At 33.0% G+C, this 17,902-nt stretch overlaps 1 protein-coding gene and 1 non-coding gene across 2 annotated transcripts; one reads left to right on the forward strand and one right to left on the reverse strand.

Annotated features, from left to right (window-relative positions):
• Positions 1-4,054: 4,054 nt before the first annotated feature.
• On the reverse strand, positions 4,055-4,126 carry TRNAH-GUG. Its single transcript has one exon. It is a non-coding gene; the product is annotated as a tRNA-His (tRNA).
• A 77-nt stretch (positions 4,127-4,203) lies between these two features.
• On the forward strand, positions 4,204-10,999 carry LOC112513738. The gene is made up of 9 exons (XM_025120090.1): positions 4,204-4,414; positions 4,528-4,590; positions 4,763-4,818; positions 6,710-6,803; positions 6,936-6,996; positions 9,231-9,312; positions 9,465-9,520; positions 10,134-10,197; positions 10,770-10,999. Exons 1-9 carry the CDS (start codon positions 4,265-4,267, stop codon positions 10,828-10,830), a joined length of 687 nt encoding a protein of 228 aa, XP_024975858.1. The 5' UTR covers positions 4,204-4,264; the 3' UTR covers positions 10,831-10,999.
• Positions 11,000-17,902: the final 6,903 nt, after the last annotated feature.

Raw genomic sequence — 17,902 nt, forward strand, 5'->3', positions numbered from 1 at the left:
TTAATATATATATATATATATACATATATATATATATATATATATATTAAATCAATTTTTTATTTAAGCTAAAGTCAAACTCTATATATAATTAACACTAGAATCAATATAATGCAAATCTTTTATTTTACATAACTTTATTAAAACCTATTTTTAAAGATTGTTTTACAGAGAAACCAAACTATGAACCGTATAAAACAAATCTAAAAAGCTTGAACAAGTCAAACGAAAAAATAACAAATCAATCAGACTACTATGTATCCAGAATGGTCACAATACTAGCTATTATTGTTCTACTGTGTGCAATCGCATGTAAAAGAATAGGATTTCAAGGAGATTTTTTGTCAATGTTGCAAATGAGTATATTATCACTAATGTAAGCAAATTGTAAAAATATTCAACAATTATATTAAAATAGGCAACAATATAATGTATGTTTGGTGAATATAAATACTTTAAGAGAATATATGTATTATGACAAAACAATTCTCATAATACACGTCATATGATAATAATCAATATTTTCACATATTTTTTTTATGATTTTGAACTAATTACAAAGTTTGATATAATACAAGATTGATATATAAGACTTATTATATATATATATATATATATATATTAAAAAAACAACCAACAATGATAAGGTGGATTCATATATCAAAGATAATATTGATTCTTATTAATTTAATATATAAATATGATCATCGATTCATTTAACTAACTTCAATAATTTTTTAAAATTTTTTTTGTCACCATGCAATGCATGGTGTCAAACACTAGTTAAGATATAAATGCCAACAACAATGTTATTATATTCATGATATTAAGACATTGACATATTTAAAGTGATCTAGTCGAGTTTTTATTTCCGAAACATATCTATGATGATTTCATTATCAACGTTACTAAAATCGGCTTTTTCAATATAAGTAATCAAACAATCGTTCTTCCATTGATTTCCAATTTTATTGCACAACCTGTTCTTCACAATGTTCATATTGAAAATGTCCTATCGACTGTAGCAGTCACAACATGTAATATCATTGCTAGTTTTATAAGCAAATACACAAGAGAGAACACCTTATCCCTTCTTATTTCAACCATTTACTGAGCAAGATCACTTGTCTAAAAAATGATTCAAGTTTCTTGCTGAAAACACAAAGTCAAACTCTAAAGAGCTCACTTATTTGTGAGAGGCTTGTTGAAGGTTTGTTTGTGAGGTAGTAATCAGTAATATTGGTCTCGTCCATTCATTTATTATCGTTTGTATTTGTTAATATATATAAATAATTTTTATATATCATAACATTAATATGCAAAATCATTAATTAATTTAAATTTTCAGGATTTTTTTATCCCTTCTAAGTTACACGATTTTTCATTTTGTTACGTTATTTTTGAGAAACAAAATGACAAGTAATGGTGGTTGATTTTTGCTCATTTGTGTTCGTTCGTTTATGTTCTTTAGCATCTTAACAATCAAACATAAACAAACACATTTTTTTAACTAACAGATATGAACACAAAAAATTTCAGTCGTTTACCGTTCGTGTTTGTTTGTTTGTTTGGTTAAGTTAAATGAATGAACATGAACAAGACTCCGTTTGTGTTCGTTTACATGCCTAATACCGTGTGAATTGCCACATGTGTGTAACACATTTGGTAAAAGGAAAAGTCTAAAAAACCCAATGGACTTTAGTGTTTGGAATAATTAAGTCATTGGACAATTTTTTGAAACAAATAAGTCCTTGAACATTTCAAAGTATGTTAAATAACTCATTGGACTTTCTAAAACCTGTTAGATACATTCTTATGACTTATACAACTGGTTAATATAGTTAAATAATGAAAAAAGTCCGAAAAAAGCTAATGGACTTTCATATTTTGAACGATTAAGTTTAAACATTTTTTGAAATAAAAGAGTACTTAGATCTATAAAAATAAACAAATATACCAAAAAATTACTTATATTTACAAAAAAAATACTTACATTTAAAAAGAGTATTGATAAATTTTATTTTATTTTAGTTAAAAATAAAATATATTCTCTCAGTNAGACTAGAATGGACCACAGGACGAGCTGGGTCAATGCCGAGTGGATCGGGTTCAGTATTGTTAGTATATATCCAAGTGCCTCCGACTAGGGATTCTCTCTCGAAGACGACGACGGAGTGGCCTTCTCGCCGGAGATGGAGGGCAGCTGCTAACCCAGCTGCTCCGGCACCGATGACGGCAAAGTCACGGGCTGCGACGGTAGTCATTTGGACGGATGGACAATAGTTGATCTCTCCGAATATGTCAATCACAGAAATTGATGAGCTATCGCTATCGCTATCGTCGTGACGACAATAAGTCGATATTAGGTAGCATCTTTTAACAGATTCTTCATAACAGATTTTCTTAAATGCGAATGTAATCATCCATAAATTTATCATCAAAACTCATTTTTGAAACAGACAAAGTTGGAGAGCGGATGAATTTTTTTTTTAATTATGAAACTAAATATATGAAAAAGATAAAAATATTTTTATAAAAAATATTAAATATTTTAATAATAATTTATATTATCATTGTTAAAATAGAAAGGGAAAAATCTAAAACACTCAACGGACTTGGGTGTTTGAAATAATTAAATTATTAGATAATTTTTTTGGAACAAATAAACTCTTGTATATTCCAAAACTTATTAAATAATTTTATGTATTTTTTAAAATTTGTTAGATACATTCTTCTTTTTATATAGAAGAGGGAGGCTCCTCCTATCAAGAGGAATTAGATACATACTTTAACCTATAAAACTCGTTAATGTGATAAAATAATAGAAAAAATCTGGGAAAAACCAATGGATTTTTATATTTTGAACGATTACGTCCTTAAACTTTTTTCAACCAAAAAAAATACTTGCATTTAAAAAAATTGTTGATGAAATTTATTTTAATTAAAAATAAAAAATATTTTATCACTTATTTCCAAATAAAGAAAAATTAAAAAGATTGATGGTTAAATTTATTTTAATTGAAAATAAAATATATCCCATATATAAATTTTTTAAATTAAAAATGAAGGTTTAAAAATAATCACTGATAAAACTTATTTTAATTAAAAATAAAATATATCCTGTTGGTGATTTTTTAAATTATAAAAACAAAAAATAATTTGATTGAGTTATTGACGAATTAACAATAAAACGTAATACATAGTTAATTTAATTTTATCGTTAATCCATCAGTAATTTAATCAAATTATTTTTTATTTTTGTAATTTGAAAAATCAACAACGAAATATATTTCATTTTTAATTAAAATAAGTTTTATCAGTGATCCTTTTTTTTTTAAATTATCTTTTTTAATTTGAGAAATCATATATAGAATATATTTTATTTTTAATTAAAAAATATAATTAGTAATACTTCTTGATTTTTTTTAATTTGAAAAATCACTGACAAAATATTTTTATTTTTAATCAAAATATATTTCATCAATAATTTATTTTTAAATGTAGCTAATTTTTTGGTATATTTATTTCATTTCATACATGTAAGTATTTTTTTTGGTTCAAAAATTTTTAGAGACTTGGTCGCTGAAAATATGAAAGTTCATTGGGTTTTTTTTTCTTCATGTTTTTCTCTTATTTTATCACATTAATCAATTTTATAGGTTATAAGAATGTATCTAACAGGTTTTAAAAAGTCCAAGGTTTTATTTAACACGTTTTTGAATGTCTAAGAACTTATTTGTTCCAAAAAATTGTTCAAAAACTTAATCATTCAAAATACTAAAATTCATTGGGTTTTTTTATACTTTTCCCTTTGATAAAATATAAGGTGACTTTGTCCAAATACAAGACAGATCCCAGGCCTTGTTAGTAGCCTTAATAGTTAAGTAAGCTGAAAAATGCTCCATTCTTGAAAACAGGTTTTGTATGGTATCAATTAAAATTATCGATAATCAACTTTTTTTCAAAAATATTTTATGAAATTGGTTGAGAAGGTGATATGAAAATAAATGAATTCAAATATAAAAATTTAAAATAAAATCAAAAAGTGCAGAAGTGTGGCTGCTGGGATTCGAGCCCAGGTCTCCACGGCCACAACGTGGAATTCTTACCACTAAACTACAGCCACTTGATGTTTCAAATGTTCAAGTTTTGATTATATGAACATGGCTTCCATGTTTACAAACCCAAAGGGGAGACGATCGTCGTCGTCTAATATTGCTCTGATAAACATTCAACGAAAGGGTTTTTCTGGGCAGCCGTGAAAATGGCGAGAAACTGCAGTTTCTTCACAATAATCAGCACCTCTAATATCATCTTAGCATTATTATTGTTATTATTATCGATGATTTCAGATTCTGCAGCTTATAGGCCTGGAGATATCGTTCCGATGAGCAAAATGGGTCAATATCACTCAGTATGTATTCTTCTTTTCTCGATTTTCTCCTTAATTTCATATTCTAGAACATAAAACTCAATGAAAATCACAGATCGTATTTGTTTTTGGTGTTGTCGCTCCTGATTATGCAGTCACGAACGGTTTGGCATGATATGATTGGTCGCCACTGCCCGATCTTTGGTGTAAATCGTGAGGTAATTTTCTTTAGTTTCTAACTTGTAGAACTTAGGATTGTCAGATTCGAATTTTTGAATTGATTTCACTTCAGTTGTTAAACTATTACACGATCCAAATTACTTTCAAAATTTCTGGATATTAGTGGTTCTGTATTCAAATTCACGTTGTTTATTTGGTATGATTTTACAGGTATTGGTTCCTATATCTAAACCAACTGGTTTCACCGGAGCTGATCCTTACAAAATGTGAGACTCCTTGCTATCAATTTACAAATATCGTATTCTTTCATTTATTGGTGTCAGATGCTTTGATTGAGAGATGATTAGAGTATAAGTAGGGTGTTCAAGAGAACTGTTTGCTCATACAGTTATCTTTTTTGGGTGCAATCTCGAAAAGATTATATAGAAACTCTGATGCTATTATCAATAAGAGTGGGAATGCTTTGAGTTGTTGGAAACTTGGCTTGAAAAGTGTGCTTGCATTACTGAAGGTGAACTGAAATATATAGTATTTCATGGGCCGCATGTACATAGACAGCATATATGACTGAAGGACTAAACACTATAACGGAGTAATACTACCAATACTCCTCAAATTAGGACAGACAATATTTAAAGATGCTCAATGTACCACATAGAACCAATATTAAGCTTCAAAATTCCTTTTGTTAGAATATGTATGAATGTTGGCAAGGTGAACAAACAGATACCAACTCTTTAGATGGAGGCGTCTTTCAAAGTGTCATCCCACCTTTACACATTAATGAAATACGCTATTCTGGTGGCTAGTCACTATGAGATAATTCAGCTTTCCTTTCCCACTTGATCTCATACTTTTATCAATTATCAAGAAGCTATTTATTGTTTGGATAAAGCTTCATATGCCAGGGGATGGGTGTATTTGCCATGCCATTATCCAGTAAGCCAACCCAGAACAAGACATCAAGAATATAGTTTGACATAGCACTATACGTCTCACCTGTCTTTTCGTGAAAACTTTAATGGCTTTCTTGTATCTAGATATACGAATAGGTGAAAACTTAAACATAAATATTTGATCATTGACTTTGTATGCTACCTGAGGCAACGTTTTATGCTATTTATTTCTTTTCATTTCTTGGTGCATATATTTTCATTGCATGTGACCTTGTGCATTGAACATAAGATGCAAGGGTCGTCATCTCTAATATATTGGCATTTTGGCATATATCGGTGGTTTATGATTATGTTTATTGCCTTGAGCAGCTCAAGAAAAAAGCCTAAGACCTTGAGGCTTATGAGCCTCACAGCTCAAGAAAAAGCCTAAGACCTTGAGCCTCAAAGCCTAGGCGCCCCTCAGGCGTGCTTTTAACAATGACATTTGAGTTGTCTACTTCATCAGTATATAGGTGAAACTGATCATAGGTTCATCAAAGTTTTAGTAAAAAGCTGGCCTTCAATTTTGATTGTAAAGAAACTTGAAGATATATGTTGTCATTCATGTAGTCAAGTTAAAGCTTTCTTCACATGCCAAATATTGAACATGTTGCTCTACTAGCATCAACACAATGTCATCCAATCAGTAGAATATGCATATAAGTGTGTAGACAATGATCCAGAACGTCTCTACTTCTTTGCCTTAAAATCTCATTTATCTTGGCATAACTAAACTATGTTTAGCAGCAACCTGAAAAGGAGAAAAAAAGGAGGTTCAAAGTTTAATGGTGATAGCTGAGGAGTTGGGTCTATATGGTTTGGGTATATTTTGTAGCTGTTGTGTGTTATTGAGGCTGGGTGTATTGTAGTTTTAGGTTGAGTCTGTATGTCATTTTGCTTCCTCTTTTTGTCCACGTGGAATTTTCTGGCTTCTAATCTGTTGTTTCTCACCTTTAGGGTTCTCTATATAAAACCTATGTTCCTTATATTTGGGTACCATTAATTTTTGTGTTTCCCATTACACTATTAATGTAGTTGTGAACATGTTCGCCCTTTTATGTCTTCATTTGTTGGTTTTCAATCCTCTTCTTCCATACAAATGAATACACACAAGATGATGGGACTATTTATCTTCATTTTGGTTGAAACATTCAGCAGTTCTAGCATGAAATTCTGCAATAAACATGTATCCAATCTAATGTCGGGAATGCATGAAGTACAGATCATTTCAAGTTGGAAAAGAGAAGTATTACATTCCATGGCTACTTGTGATAAATCGTAAGAGTTCCGAGGTCCCAATGATTGATGTGCATCTGGTAAGGTTCATCTGGATGGAAAAATGTTCTTTGCATTTCAACTATGTCAAACATGTGTATATGATACTTTGATTATGTGTTTTAATGTTTCTTCTTATGTGAACATGAAATTTTAATTTGCATTTCGTACAGAGGTACTCAGGAAGTGATTTTCTTGGTGTCACTGCTAAGGTTGTAGACATGCCACATCATTGTAAGTTGCATTTTCTTTTGCTTGAGATTATTATCAAATAGCTTTTATTCAGAGGCCATAACCATTCTTACTTGGTCTAGAAATTTATTTAGTAGCAACGACCTTCAGTAACTTTGTATTACAAAATTCACTGTTTTTCCAACAAACCCACAAACTTGTATATGAACATGTGTTAAGTGTTACCTGACTTATTAGTGTTGGAATATGGAAGTGCATGAATTGTTTATTCCCGATTAGATACTGCCTTTCTGTAGCTGGGTTTCTTCTTTTCCCATGAAAATAGTACTTCTGTTGTTGATACCTGTTTCTCTCCATTTCCCCTGCCCCAAGCATGGCAGGTGTTTGGTTTTTTTTATTTATTTATTTAGGGCCCATAACTATAGAATACCCACATATTATATACCAATTTTGGATGCTTTCTTCTGTTTTTGCTTGTTTATTGTTATTTTCTAATTCCTTTTAAGATTATTGACCTTTTGTCATCTTTTAGGTAAATATTATCGACAAAATATCTGTGGCTAAGTATTGGTTTTGGCATGTAACTCTTCGTGCTTTTCTCTGTATTTTCTGTCAGGATTTTTGTGAGATGTTACAAGGTTTATAAGCTGCTACCAGGGTTTTAGTTTTTTGTTCTTTTTTTCTCTTTACATTAATCATGTGGTTACTTCAAAGGAGGCAACGGGCACTTAGTTGCTTATGCTGAATGCTGAAATGATAATCTCTAGTTCTGTACTTGATAGAAGTTTGAACTTTTAATGCTTTTGTACCCCTTCAAAAAGAGGATTGATGCACTTATGCTTGAGTAAGGTTTGGAGGTCATGATGGTGCTCGTTTACCAAAGGGGTTAACCCTGTTTTGCTAAGGCTCCTCAGCTTTATGAGGGTCATAGGTCTATCTGGTACTAGACCATGCCAGTATCTTGTTGGTTATGTTAGTTGGGATTCTTTTGTTTGTTGTTTGTCTTGACTCACAACTATTGGACTAAATTTCCCTTTGTCAAATACTATCATTAATAAACTGGACCATTTGTGATAAAGATGGAACTACATTTCATTAGAAACGTCGAGCAATATACAAAAGTATATCGTCATTGTCCAGCTAGGAACCAGACACAATAAAATAGAGCCATTGCCTTTATTTCAAATCCAAAATACTAGGGTTGATTACTCAAGGGTAGAGTTCTTAGATGCTGGAGCTTCGGAGAAGATTAATAAGATACCATCAGAAGCCTTCATACTTGTTGATTGGATTGTCATGATCAGTGAGATTAGATGGAAAAGCATGTTTGTAGTTTTGATATATACTAGAAGGTGATTGATTGAAGAACAAAGATGAATAACAAAAGAAGAAAGTGATGATTGGGAGCAGATTCTTCTCTGATTATCATTTATCCTTAATTAATGGGTTTGAGGTCTAAAAAAGCCAATGTGTTTAGATTTGGCTAAACTGACATGCCAGTCCAAGTGTTAAACATTTCTTGGCGTGTAACTTGAGAAGTCGGGCCACTCAACCGGTACAAGGGTCTAATTTGAAAAAGAAAAAAGAACTTAGCTAAACTTTCAGTGTGTCTTAAATGGGCACCTAATAGCTTCTTATTCTTTAGGTGGTTAACCCTTGCTTAAAAGTAATGTAGGAAGTGTGGAAAGACACAGCACAACTTTAGGAAGGATATGGGAGGTTAACCCATTTGCTTGTTTTGTGGTTGGCTTACTGCATTATTAGAAAATTGTGGTTCTTCCCATGAAGAGTCCAAATGGCACAAAACACTAAACATAGAAACACAGATCTTCATAGAGAACAGGGCGGGCCTGTCATTGGGTTCGATTTAGATGGATTCTGTGCTTGAATCTATGCCATTTGTTAGGATCAGGATGTGTTCTTAAGGCACGTATATGCTGAATCAGTAAATATGTCAACCTTTTACATCTAATATGAACTTTAAAATTTTGAAAGAGGTAGATAACTAAAGATCATGTTCCAGTCATCTTTGGATGGTTTAGTAACGTAGACCATCCTTACACTTTTGATGTGAATGTTTCTTACATGGGGCGACTCTCAAAAATATGACACGCCACCTTAACTTGGTAAAAGTCAAAAAACAAATCTGCATAGATACTTGTTATGTGAAATATTTGTACAATGTCTAATATTCTTCACACCTGCTGCTAGTTATTTGATGAGTTCATCATGTACTCTGTTGGGTGGAATTTTTTACATGTATTCGTTTTACGCAGATGTGGAGCTTCATCCTGACATTGGCAAGCAGTTTTGGGATGCACAAATATGGCCAAAACATGTTCTTGTCAGATACACATGGTTAGTTGTATTGTTGGTTTTCATTTATAATTTCAGTTTCTGGTCAGTCAAAGTTGAAGAAATAGCATCCATCTGTTATGCAAAACTTTCATATGCTACATACATATTCATCTTTCATCCGCTTTGTTAACTAATGAATGACTGTTTTTTAGGGAGGAACAATCAGAAATAGATGTTACTTCTGGATTCTATGTTCTTTTTGGATCAGGTAAATGTACTTTGACTTGTATTATTTGAGAACCGCCCCCTTGCTATATTTGGAGTTATGTATAATATATACAGAATATATGTGTAATATGTATATATGGAGAATCATGTGAGAAGTCGGTCAACTTGTGAGAAGTGCGAACAGGCCCAGTTCACATGTGATTTTAGAGTAAAATCACATGTGACACAACACATTCAAAAGGACCTGGGTGACTTGGTCAACGCGACCAAGGTCGCGTGAAAACTCACGCATGACATGGCTAGTCAATGTGATGTGTTTAGATAACATGTGATTTTAGTCTAGAATCACATTTGGGACTTCTCTCACTTCTCTCATATTGACCATCTTCTCGTTTGAACCCGCTTATATATATATATATTGAATTGAATGATGGAAGAAGTTGGAAGCATTTTCAACAAATCTAATTGGTTTGTTGTACCATCTTAGTTTGCATTTTGGAGAGTAAGTGACATGGTATACTAAACCAATCGAATTTACTAAGAATGACAGCTTGACGTTCTTTCTCATATAGAGACCTTCGGGTGGGATATGCCGATTTTGTTTGGGTTTTAAGCATTAGATGATCTTAGTTTTCTTCATTGCTCATGAACAGGGCTTCTTATGTCCTTCGTTCTCTCTATTTACGTTTTGCAATCTTCTCGCGATAAAATAGAAAGGTAACACTTCCATTCCCTTCATCTCTTCATTCAATAGATGAAGCAATTGTTAAATTCTCATACCCATGTTAATTACACACCCTCATTTTAGTTGTCATCCAAATTACAACAAATCAAAGTGAACATTGTGGGAGTTCAATTAATCTATTAACTTCGTTTATGAACCATAGTATAGACAACCAACTATTTTGTCCGTCACAAAATAAATGTCCACAATAAAAAAAAACGCAGTTTTGGAGACCTGCAGGTATTACATTTTGTAATTAACTAAATCACAATTTTACCCTTAACAACACAAGGAGTAATGTATTTCTTCGTCTCATAATTAAGGGTAAAATTGGAAAGTAGACACTTACTTTTGATAATGGACATTTATTTTGGGAAAACTAAAAGAGAAACGAGGACACTTATTCTGATACTGGGACGGAGGGAGCATTGGAACTTAAATATCTTACCAACTGGGATGCAACTTGTATCAATCCAAGTATGTGATTGATAAATTATGGAGACCTTTGATTTGGAGTTGGAAATTGATATGTGCATAAGTTTGATAGTAGGGTGGTTTTTTACAGATTTGTTAGAGAGACGGTAGCCGAAAGCAGCATTCCTGGCGGAGTGGCAAAAGTCGAATGAGTCCTTTTCTTGATTGTAAGATGTAAGTGACATCGATCTTGTGGTTCGCTTGTGTTGTCGATGAGAACCGAAATCTGGAGATCGTTTGTACGTAGGAGGTTTTTTTTTTGCCTTGTCTTTATTATTAGTACAATCGAAATTAATACAATTTTCTTCCCTAAGGAATAGATCCTTTAACTCGTAAACTTGTGAATTTTTATTTAATATTGTGGGGTAGAGATGGTAAAAAATAGATCTCGACTGGTCCAGTTCCAAGCATGAAAAGTGAGTATGAATGTAACAGGTGTAATTGTTCTCGGTCCTTGTCCCAAATCTGGTCTGCTCTGGGGCCTAACCAAGTTTTTTAAAACATTCGATTTAAAAATATATATATGCAGGTTTTTATAATTATAATATTTAAAATTGAGTGTTGAAATACATTTTGAATATTAGATTTAAGGGTTGTTTATCAAGCGTTTATATGGATAAGTGTTTATCAAGTCATATTACCTTACCGGATGAATATGATAAAGACCAAAAATTTTACCTGGTAAGAGCAAAGACAAGGAGAAGAGTCTTATTCAGTAAGTGAAGGTGACGACTCTTACCATGCTTAGTACTTACCCAGTAAGTGTTTGGTAAACGTACCAGTAAGTAAGTGATAGTGTTGAATTTTGCTGGTAACCATTTACCGATGTAAGCGTTTGGTAAAACCACCCCTTGCTATGAAAAAATTGAAACTAGAACTTTAAGGTAGCGTTTGGTATGCAGACATGATTGGACAAGACATAATTGGATAGGCTAGACATGACATGACATGACTGAACAAGACCGGACGGAATGGGACTGGACTGGACATAACAAGTATCTATCTGCTGTTTGATACGACTAAGACTGGATAAGACAGAACTAGACAAGTTACCCCCAAAAGTTATTTTATGATTTTATATATCATATAATAGTTAGTTATAATTAACACAAATAAAATAAGTAATTTAATTTATAAACATTTTTACACAAGTTCCATTTACATAAATATAATAGTACCAAATTTGAAAGAATTTTTTTTTATAATTGATGGTAGTTTGAAAAAACTCGATTCATATAAATGAAAAATTATGTTTTTGTTCGGTTTGGATGATCTTTATCAATTGGTGAAGACACGTGAAAATTATTGCAACAATAATGATTGTGGAGGTAGAAACATTGGTAATTGGTGGACGATGGTGGTTGTGGAGGACGTGAAGATGGTGGATAGTGGTGGTGCTGGCGGTCAATAGTGGTGGATGAGGTAGTTTGTGGCCTATGTGGTGGAGGTAGGTGTGATGGTGCTTATGGTGGTGCTTATGGTAGAGGCAGTGGCGACCGACGATACTAGTGGTAGTGGAGATGGAAAATGGTGGTTGTGGAGGACGTGAATATGGTAGATAGTGGTGGTTGACGGTGGTAGTGGTAGCCAGTGGTGGTGGTGGGCAGTGGTAGTGGTAGCCGATGGTGGTGATTATGGTGGAGGTGAGGTAGTCCATGATGGTGGCGATGAATGTGTTGGTCGGTGGCCCGATGATGGTTGTGGAGGAGGTTGTAGTAGAAGCGAAGGTGGTGGTGGCCAACAATGGTAATGGTGGTGGTCCGCGGCCGACGATGATTGTGGAGGTGGTGGAGGAGGTTGTTGTAGTAGAAGAGAAGGTGGAGATGGCCAATGGTGGTTGTTACGATGGACGGTGGTGGTCGGTAGCCGCTGGTGGTTGTGGAGGTGGTGATAGACGGTGGTTAATGATGGTTGTGAAAGTGGTGGAGGAGGAAGAGGTGGCTACCGGTGGTGACGGCCGCAACTAGCAGCGGTGATCACTAAAACAAACACCATGTCAAGGTTATATATCAAACGATGGTTGATTAGTAATATTTTAATTTCCGTCTCATTCTTGTCTCATCTTGTTCCACCTATTTTGGTGGAACAAGAAAAAGTTTTTTTTGTCCCATGTTGTCCCACCTTATCCCAGTTCCAATCCTGTTCCATGTCGTACCAAATGTGGGACAGTGAGTTCTTGTCCTGTCCTATGTCCCGCCAAATGTGAGACAGTGAGTTATGTCCCGTCATATCCTTTCCTGTCCCATGTAGAAAACACAACCTAATCCTAATGGAAGGAATTAGGCCTGGCTGGGCCTCAGTTTATTTTGTAATGTGTAACTGGGCTTTAATCTGTTGGCCTAAACCGGTCCCTTACCCATCCTATAAGATTGAGTTAGAAAAATTGTTTAAGGTGATCCTCTTTAATTGGATAAGAAAAAGCATATATACATATACATATACACACACATACATATATATATATATATATATAATGATAGGATCGTTCAATTGAAAAATAAATGTATGTAACTACGTTACGTTACGAAAGTGGAGTACTAAACTTTACTGATTCAATAATGACTTCAATGAGTTTTTATTTCATGAGACAAATTATATCATCCTTAGCAACATCGTTAAATCATCTTTTTCAAAATAAACAACCAAGTTATCATTCATCCATTGATTTCTCATTCTACACAACCTATTCTTCATAGCATAAAATGATCTCAATTTTTGATGTTGCAATCGGTAATGTCAATGCTATTTTGATAAGCATGTAAACCAATGAGAACCACTTTACCCCTTCTTGTTTCAATTATTTTTTGTACAAGATCAACTGTTGAAATCAAATACCTCTGATATTTATTTATTGTAAAGAAAATAACAAATACAAATTACAAAATATGAAGAAGATCTACCTATTTCGAATAGATGAAGAACGGAAATCAAACAAAGATGAACAGTCGTAACTAAATCTAGAGAGAAAAGATATTGAAGCAGTAAGTTATTTAGAGAAAAAATGATAAGAATGAACTCCAAATCAGCTCTTAGGGCTCTTTATATATATATATATATATATATATATATATATATATATATATATATATATCTTTATAAGCCAGCTTTGCCCCTTCATGTTTGAAATAAATGCTCCGCTAACCCTGAGGTTTTCCCAAAAGTGAGGCGCGACCCTTCTCTTTATCAACCAGCAACACTTTATCAATATGACAATATCTACCCTGTTCTGTTAACACAATAACAAATAAAGGACAAATAAGTCAAGTTACTCAAGATTGCAATATGAATATCTTTTAACACCCGCTCTCAATTTTGACTTTTAAACAGATCAATCATTCTTAACTTCGAGCACAAATAGTTATGATGATTTATATTAAGAGCCTTTGTTAAGATGCCAGGTAATTGTTCAAAAGAAGGAATTTTAAATATTTTTAAAACACCTTTACTTATTTTTTCACAAATATAATGAACGCCTATTTCAATGTGCATAGTGCGTTTGTGAAAAACATGATTATTTGCTATTTGAATAGCAGATTTATTGTCACAATATAAACTAACAGGTAGAAGATCTTTTATTTTTAGATTCGATAAAATTTTAAGCACCCAAACAATTTCACAAGAAAACAGATGCCATGGCTCTGTATTCAGATTTAGCGGATGAGCGGGAAACAATACTCTGTTTCTTGCTCTTCCACGAAACTAAAGAATTCCCAAGAAACAAATAATAACCAGTAACAGAACGCCTAGTTGATAAACACTTACCTCAATCAGCGTCTACAAAAGCAGAAAGTTTAAACATATCTGACCTTGTAAAGCTTACTCCTTTTCCAGGGGATAGTTTAAGATACCTGAGAATTCTAAGAGCTAAATTTAGATGAGATTGTCTTGGAGCATTCATAAACTGGCTCAAACAATGAACCGCAAAAGCTATATCGGGTCTTGTTGCAAGAAGATATATTAATCTACCTATTAATCTTTGATATCCTATACAATTAGACAATAGAGAGTCCTTGGAGTCATTTGAAACATGTATAACTAAATTTGTATCCATAGGGGTATCTGAAGGCTTACACCCTAAATGGCCAAAATCATTCAATAACTCTAAACAATACTTTCTTTGGGTCATGCAAACACCATTAATGCAATCAAGAATTTCAATTCCCAAAAAGAATTTCAATTTTCCCAAATCTTTAATCAAGAATTTACTTTTTAAATACTCTTTAAAGCTATTAATCTCAGCCAAACTATTTCCTGTGATGACAATGTCATCGACATATACAAGCAGAACAAGAAAAACAGAATCAATACGTTTAGTAAACAGAGAGTAATCACTAATACTTTTAATGAACCCATTTTCAATTAAACAAGCAGAAAGTTTGGCATATCACTGACGAGGTGCTTGTTTTAAGCCATATAGAGACTTTACTAGTTTGCACACACGAGTATCATTTGAACTATAATACCCTTTTGGAAGGGTCATGTAAACATCCTCAACTAAATCACCATATAAAAAAGCATTATTCACATCCAATTGATATAAAGGCCAGTTAAATTGTACAGCTAAGGTAATAATACATCTGACAGTAACCATTTTTACTATGGGAGAGAAGGTCTCTTCATAGTCATGACCCTTTCTCTGACTATATCCCTTAGCTACTAACCTAGCCTTATATCTCTCTATTTCTCCAGTAAATTTATATTTGATTTTATAAACCCATTTACAACCTATAGCTTTTCTATTTTTAGGCAATTCAGTGACATATCAAGTTCCATTCCTATGTAAAGCCTCCATCTCATCATTCATAGCCTTAATCCAATTTTGATTAGCATAGGCCTCTTTAAAAGACTTGGGTTCAACAGATTTATTCAAATTTGAAACAAAACAATAATTTTATGAAGATAGACAAGAATAGTTTACAACTCTTTCAATACCATACTTAACCTTACCTTCTACCACAAAATTCATCAAATTTTCTAGGATGAGTGCTAAGTCTAGAAGACTTTCTAATAGACTGAGTTTGGGAAGTAACACCCTCAGAGATCTGACCTAAGGAAATATCATCATTATTTTCATTAATACCTTCAATAGAAAGAACATCATCACGAGAATGTCTGGCAACCATTTCCGAACTGCCCAAAGGCGTCCAACTGGTAACATGCTCAAGATTGTCTTCTTGAGGAAAATCTTGATTATCTTGAGTCTCAAAGCTGCCTAGAGGCTGCCTATTGTCAGTTCCAGAGAGGCTACCAAGAACACTACGGTTACTAGTTCTATGTTCAAACTGATCATTATTTCCATTTTCAATAGGTCCTCTAAACTCATCATTGTGTCCCAAATCAAAATTGTTAGAAGAACGGGGCACAATATAAAAAAAAATTGAGAATATTAACATCTTCAGAGATTATATGATCAGGCTTGTCACTACTCATCTTGAATGGAAAGATGTTATCATAAAACTTTACATCTTTGGAATAAAACACTTTCTTAGTATCAAGACTATAAAGTCTATAACCTTTCTTAGAATTAGCATATCCCAATATAACACACTTCTTAGATTTAGGGGAAAACTTGTCTGTAATGTTAGGAATATGAGCAAAACAAAGGCATCCAAAGTTTATTAGATGAGTAAGGACAGGTTGAAAACCATATATGAGATCATAAGGGCTCTTACCATTTAGGAAAAATATGGGAGTTCTATTTATCAGATATGTAGTAGTAAGGATACACTCATTCCACATATTAAGGGGGATCCCAACCTGAAACATTAAAGCCCTAGCAACATTAAGTAAGGTCTATGTTTTCGTTCCACAACCCCATTTTGTTGAGGGGTATAGACACACGAAGTCTGATGAATAATCCCTTTGGACTAAAAAAACTATTTAGTTTTTGATTAAGAAACTCGGTTCCATTATCGCTCCTATAGATTTTAACAGACTTACCAAACTGAGTATTCAAAAGATTGTAAAATTTTTCAATGTACTCACTAACTTCATGCTTTCCTTTCAAAAGATAAACCCAAATAGCTCTAGTAAAATCATCCACAATAATTAAGAAAAATTTGTATCCTTCTTTAGTTTGCACATGATATGGACCCCAGACATCAACATGTATAAGATCACCAAGACTCTTAGTTTTATATATACTAGTTCCAAATTTTTCCCGTGTTTGTTTTGCCTTATGGCAATATTTTTCAAGACTTGAAGCACTTGATCAGCTGGGTGACCAAGGCGACTGTGCCATAATTGAGAAGATACAAAGTGAACCATACCACAATTATTAGAAGGAACATGAGTACTAGTATTTTGATCGAAGAAATAGAGCTCGCCATCCTGGCTACCAGTCCCCACTATACTCTTTTGTTGATAATCATGAACATAACATTTTGATTCATCAAATCTTATGAACACCTTATTATCCGTAGCTAATTTATGAACAGACAAAAGATTGACATTAAATTCCAGGACAACAAGAACATCAAAGAGAGTAACATCACTGGAAAGTTTTAGATTGCCAATTTTATTTATCTTTGGTTTAGTCCCATTCAGATGACTTACTCTAAGGTTTAAATCAGTAACATCAACAACATTTTCCAGATTTAAAGAATTAGATGTCATGTGTTGATTAGCTCCTGAATCTATTATCCAACCAGAATGAGAGTTTTGAAACATACTTGCCATATTGGCAATAGCTTCATCAGAGATAGGTTTTTGATCAATTAAACTCAATATTTTGGCAACCTGTTCTTCTGAAAAAGTAAATGATGGCTTAGAAAAAACAAAATCTAATGAAGTTACATTTCCAGCCGTGGGTCTGAAGTTAGGACCTTGAGGTTTAAAACTTTGATTTTGGTTTTGGGGTCTAGGACGGTTTTGATTTTGAAAGTCTTTAGGAAATCCTATGAGCTTGAATCATCGTTCAATAGTATGTCCTGTGTTACCACATTGCATACAAACAAGATTCATAGAAGTTTTTCCAGGTTTTCGTCTATTCTCAAAACTTTTACTCAAAAAAGCAGAATTTTGGGTTTTAACACGGTTTTGACTGACATTTATACCTCTATGTGATTCTTCCCTAGAGATAAGCGAAAAAGCAGTTTTGACAAAGGGAAGAGGGCCTCTAGTTAAAATATTACTTCTAATTGGTTGGTAAATGTCGTCAAGTCCCATAAGGAACTGCATGAGTGTAATTAGTTGACTGTGTTCCAAAAAATTCATGGGAGGCCT

Source organism: Cynara cardunculus, assembly GCF_001531365.2.
Source record: "Cynara cardunculus var. scolymus isolate 2C chromosome LG 5, CcrdV1, whole genome shotgun sequence".
Lineage (NCBI taxonomy): Eukaryota > Viridiplantae > Streptophyta > Magnoliopsida > Asterales > Asteraceae > Cynara > Cynara cardunculus.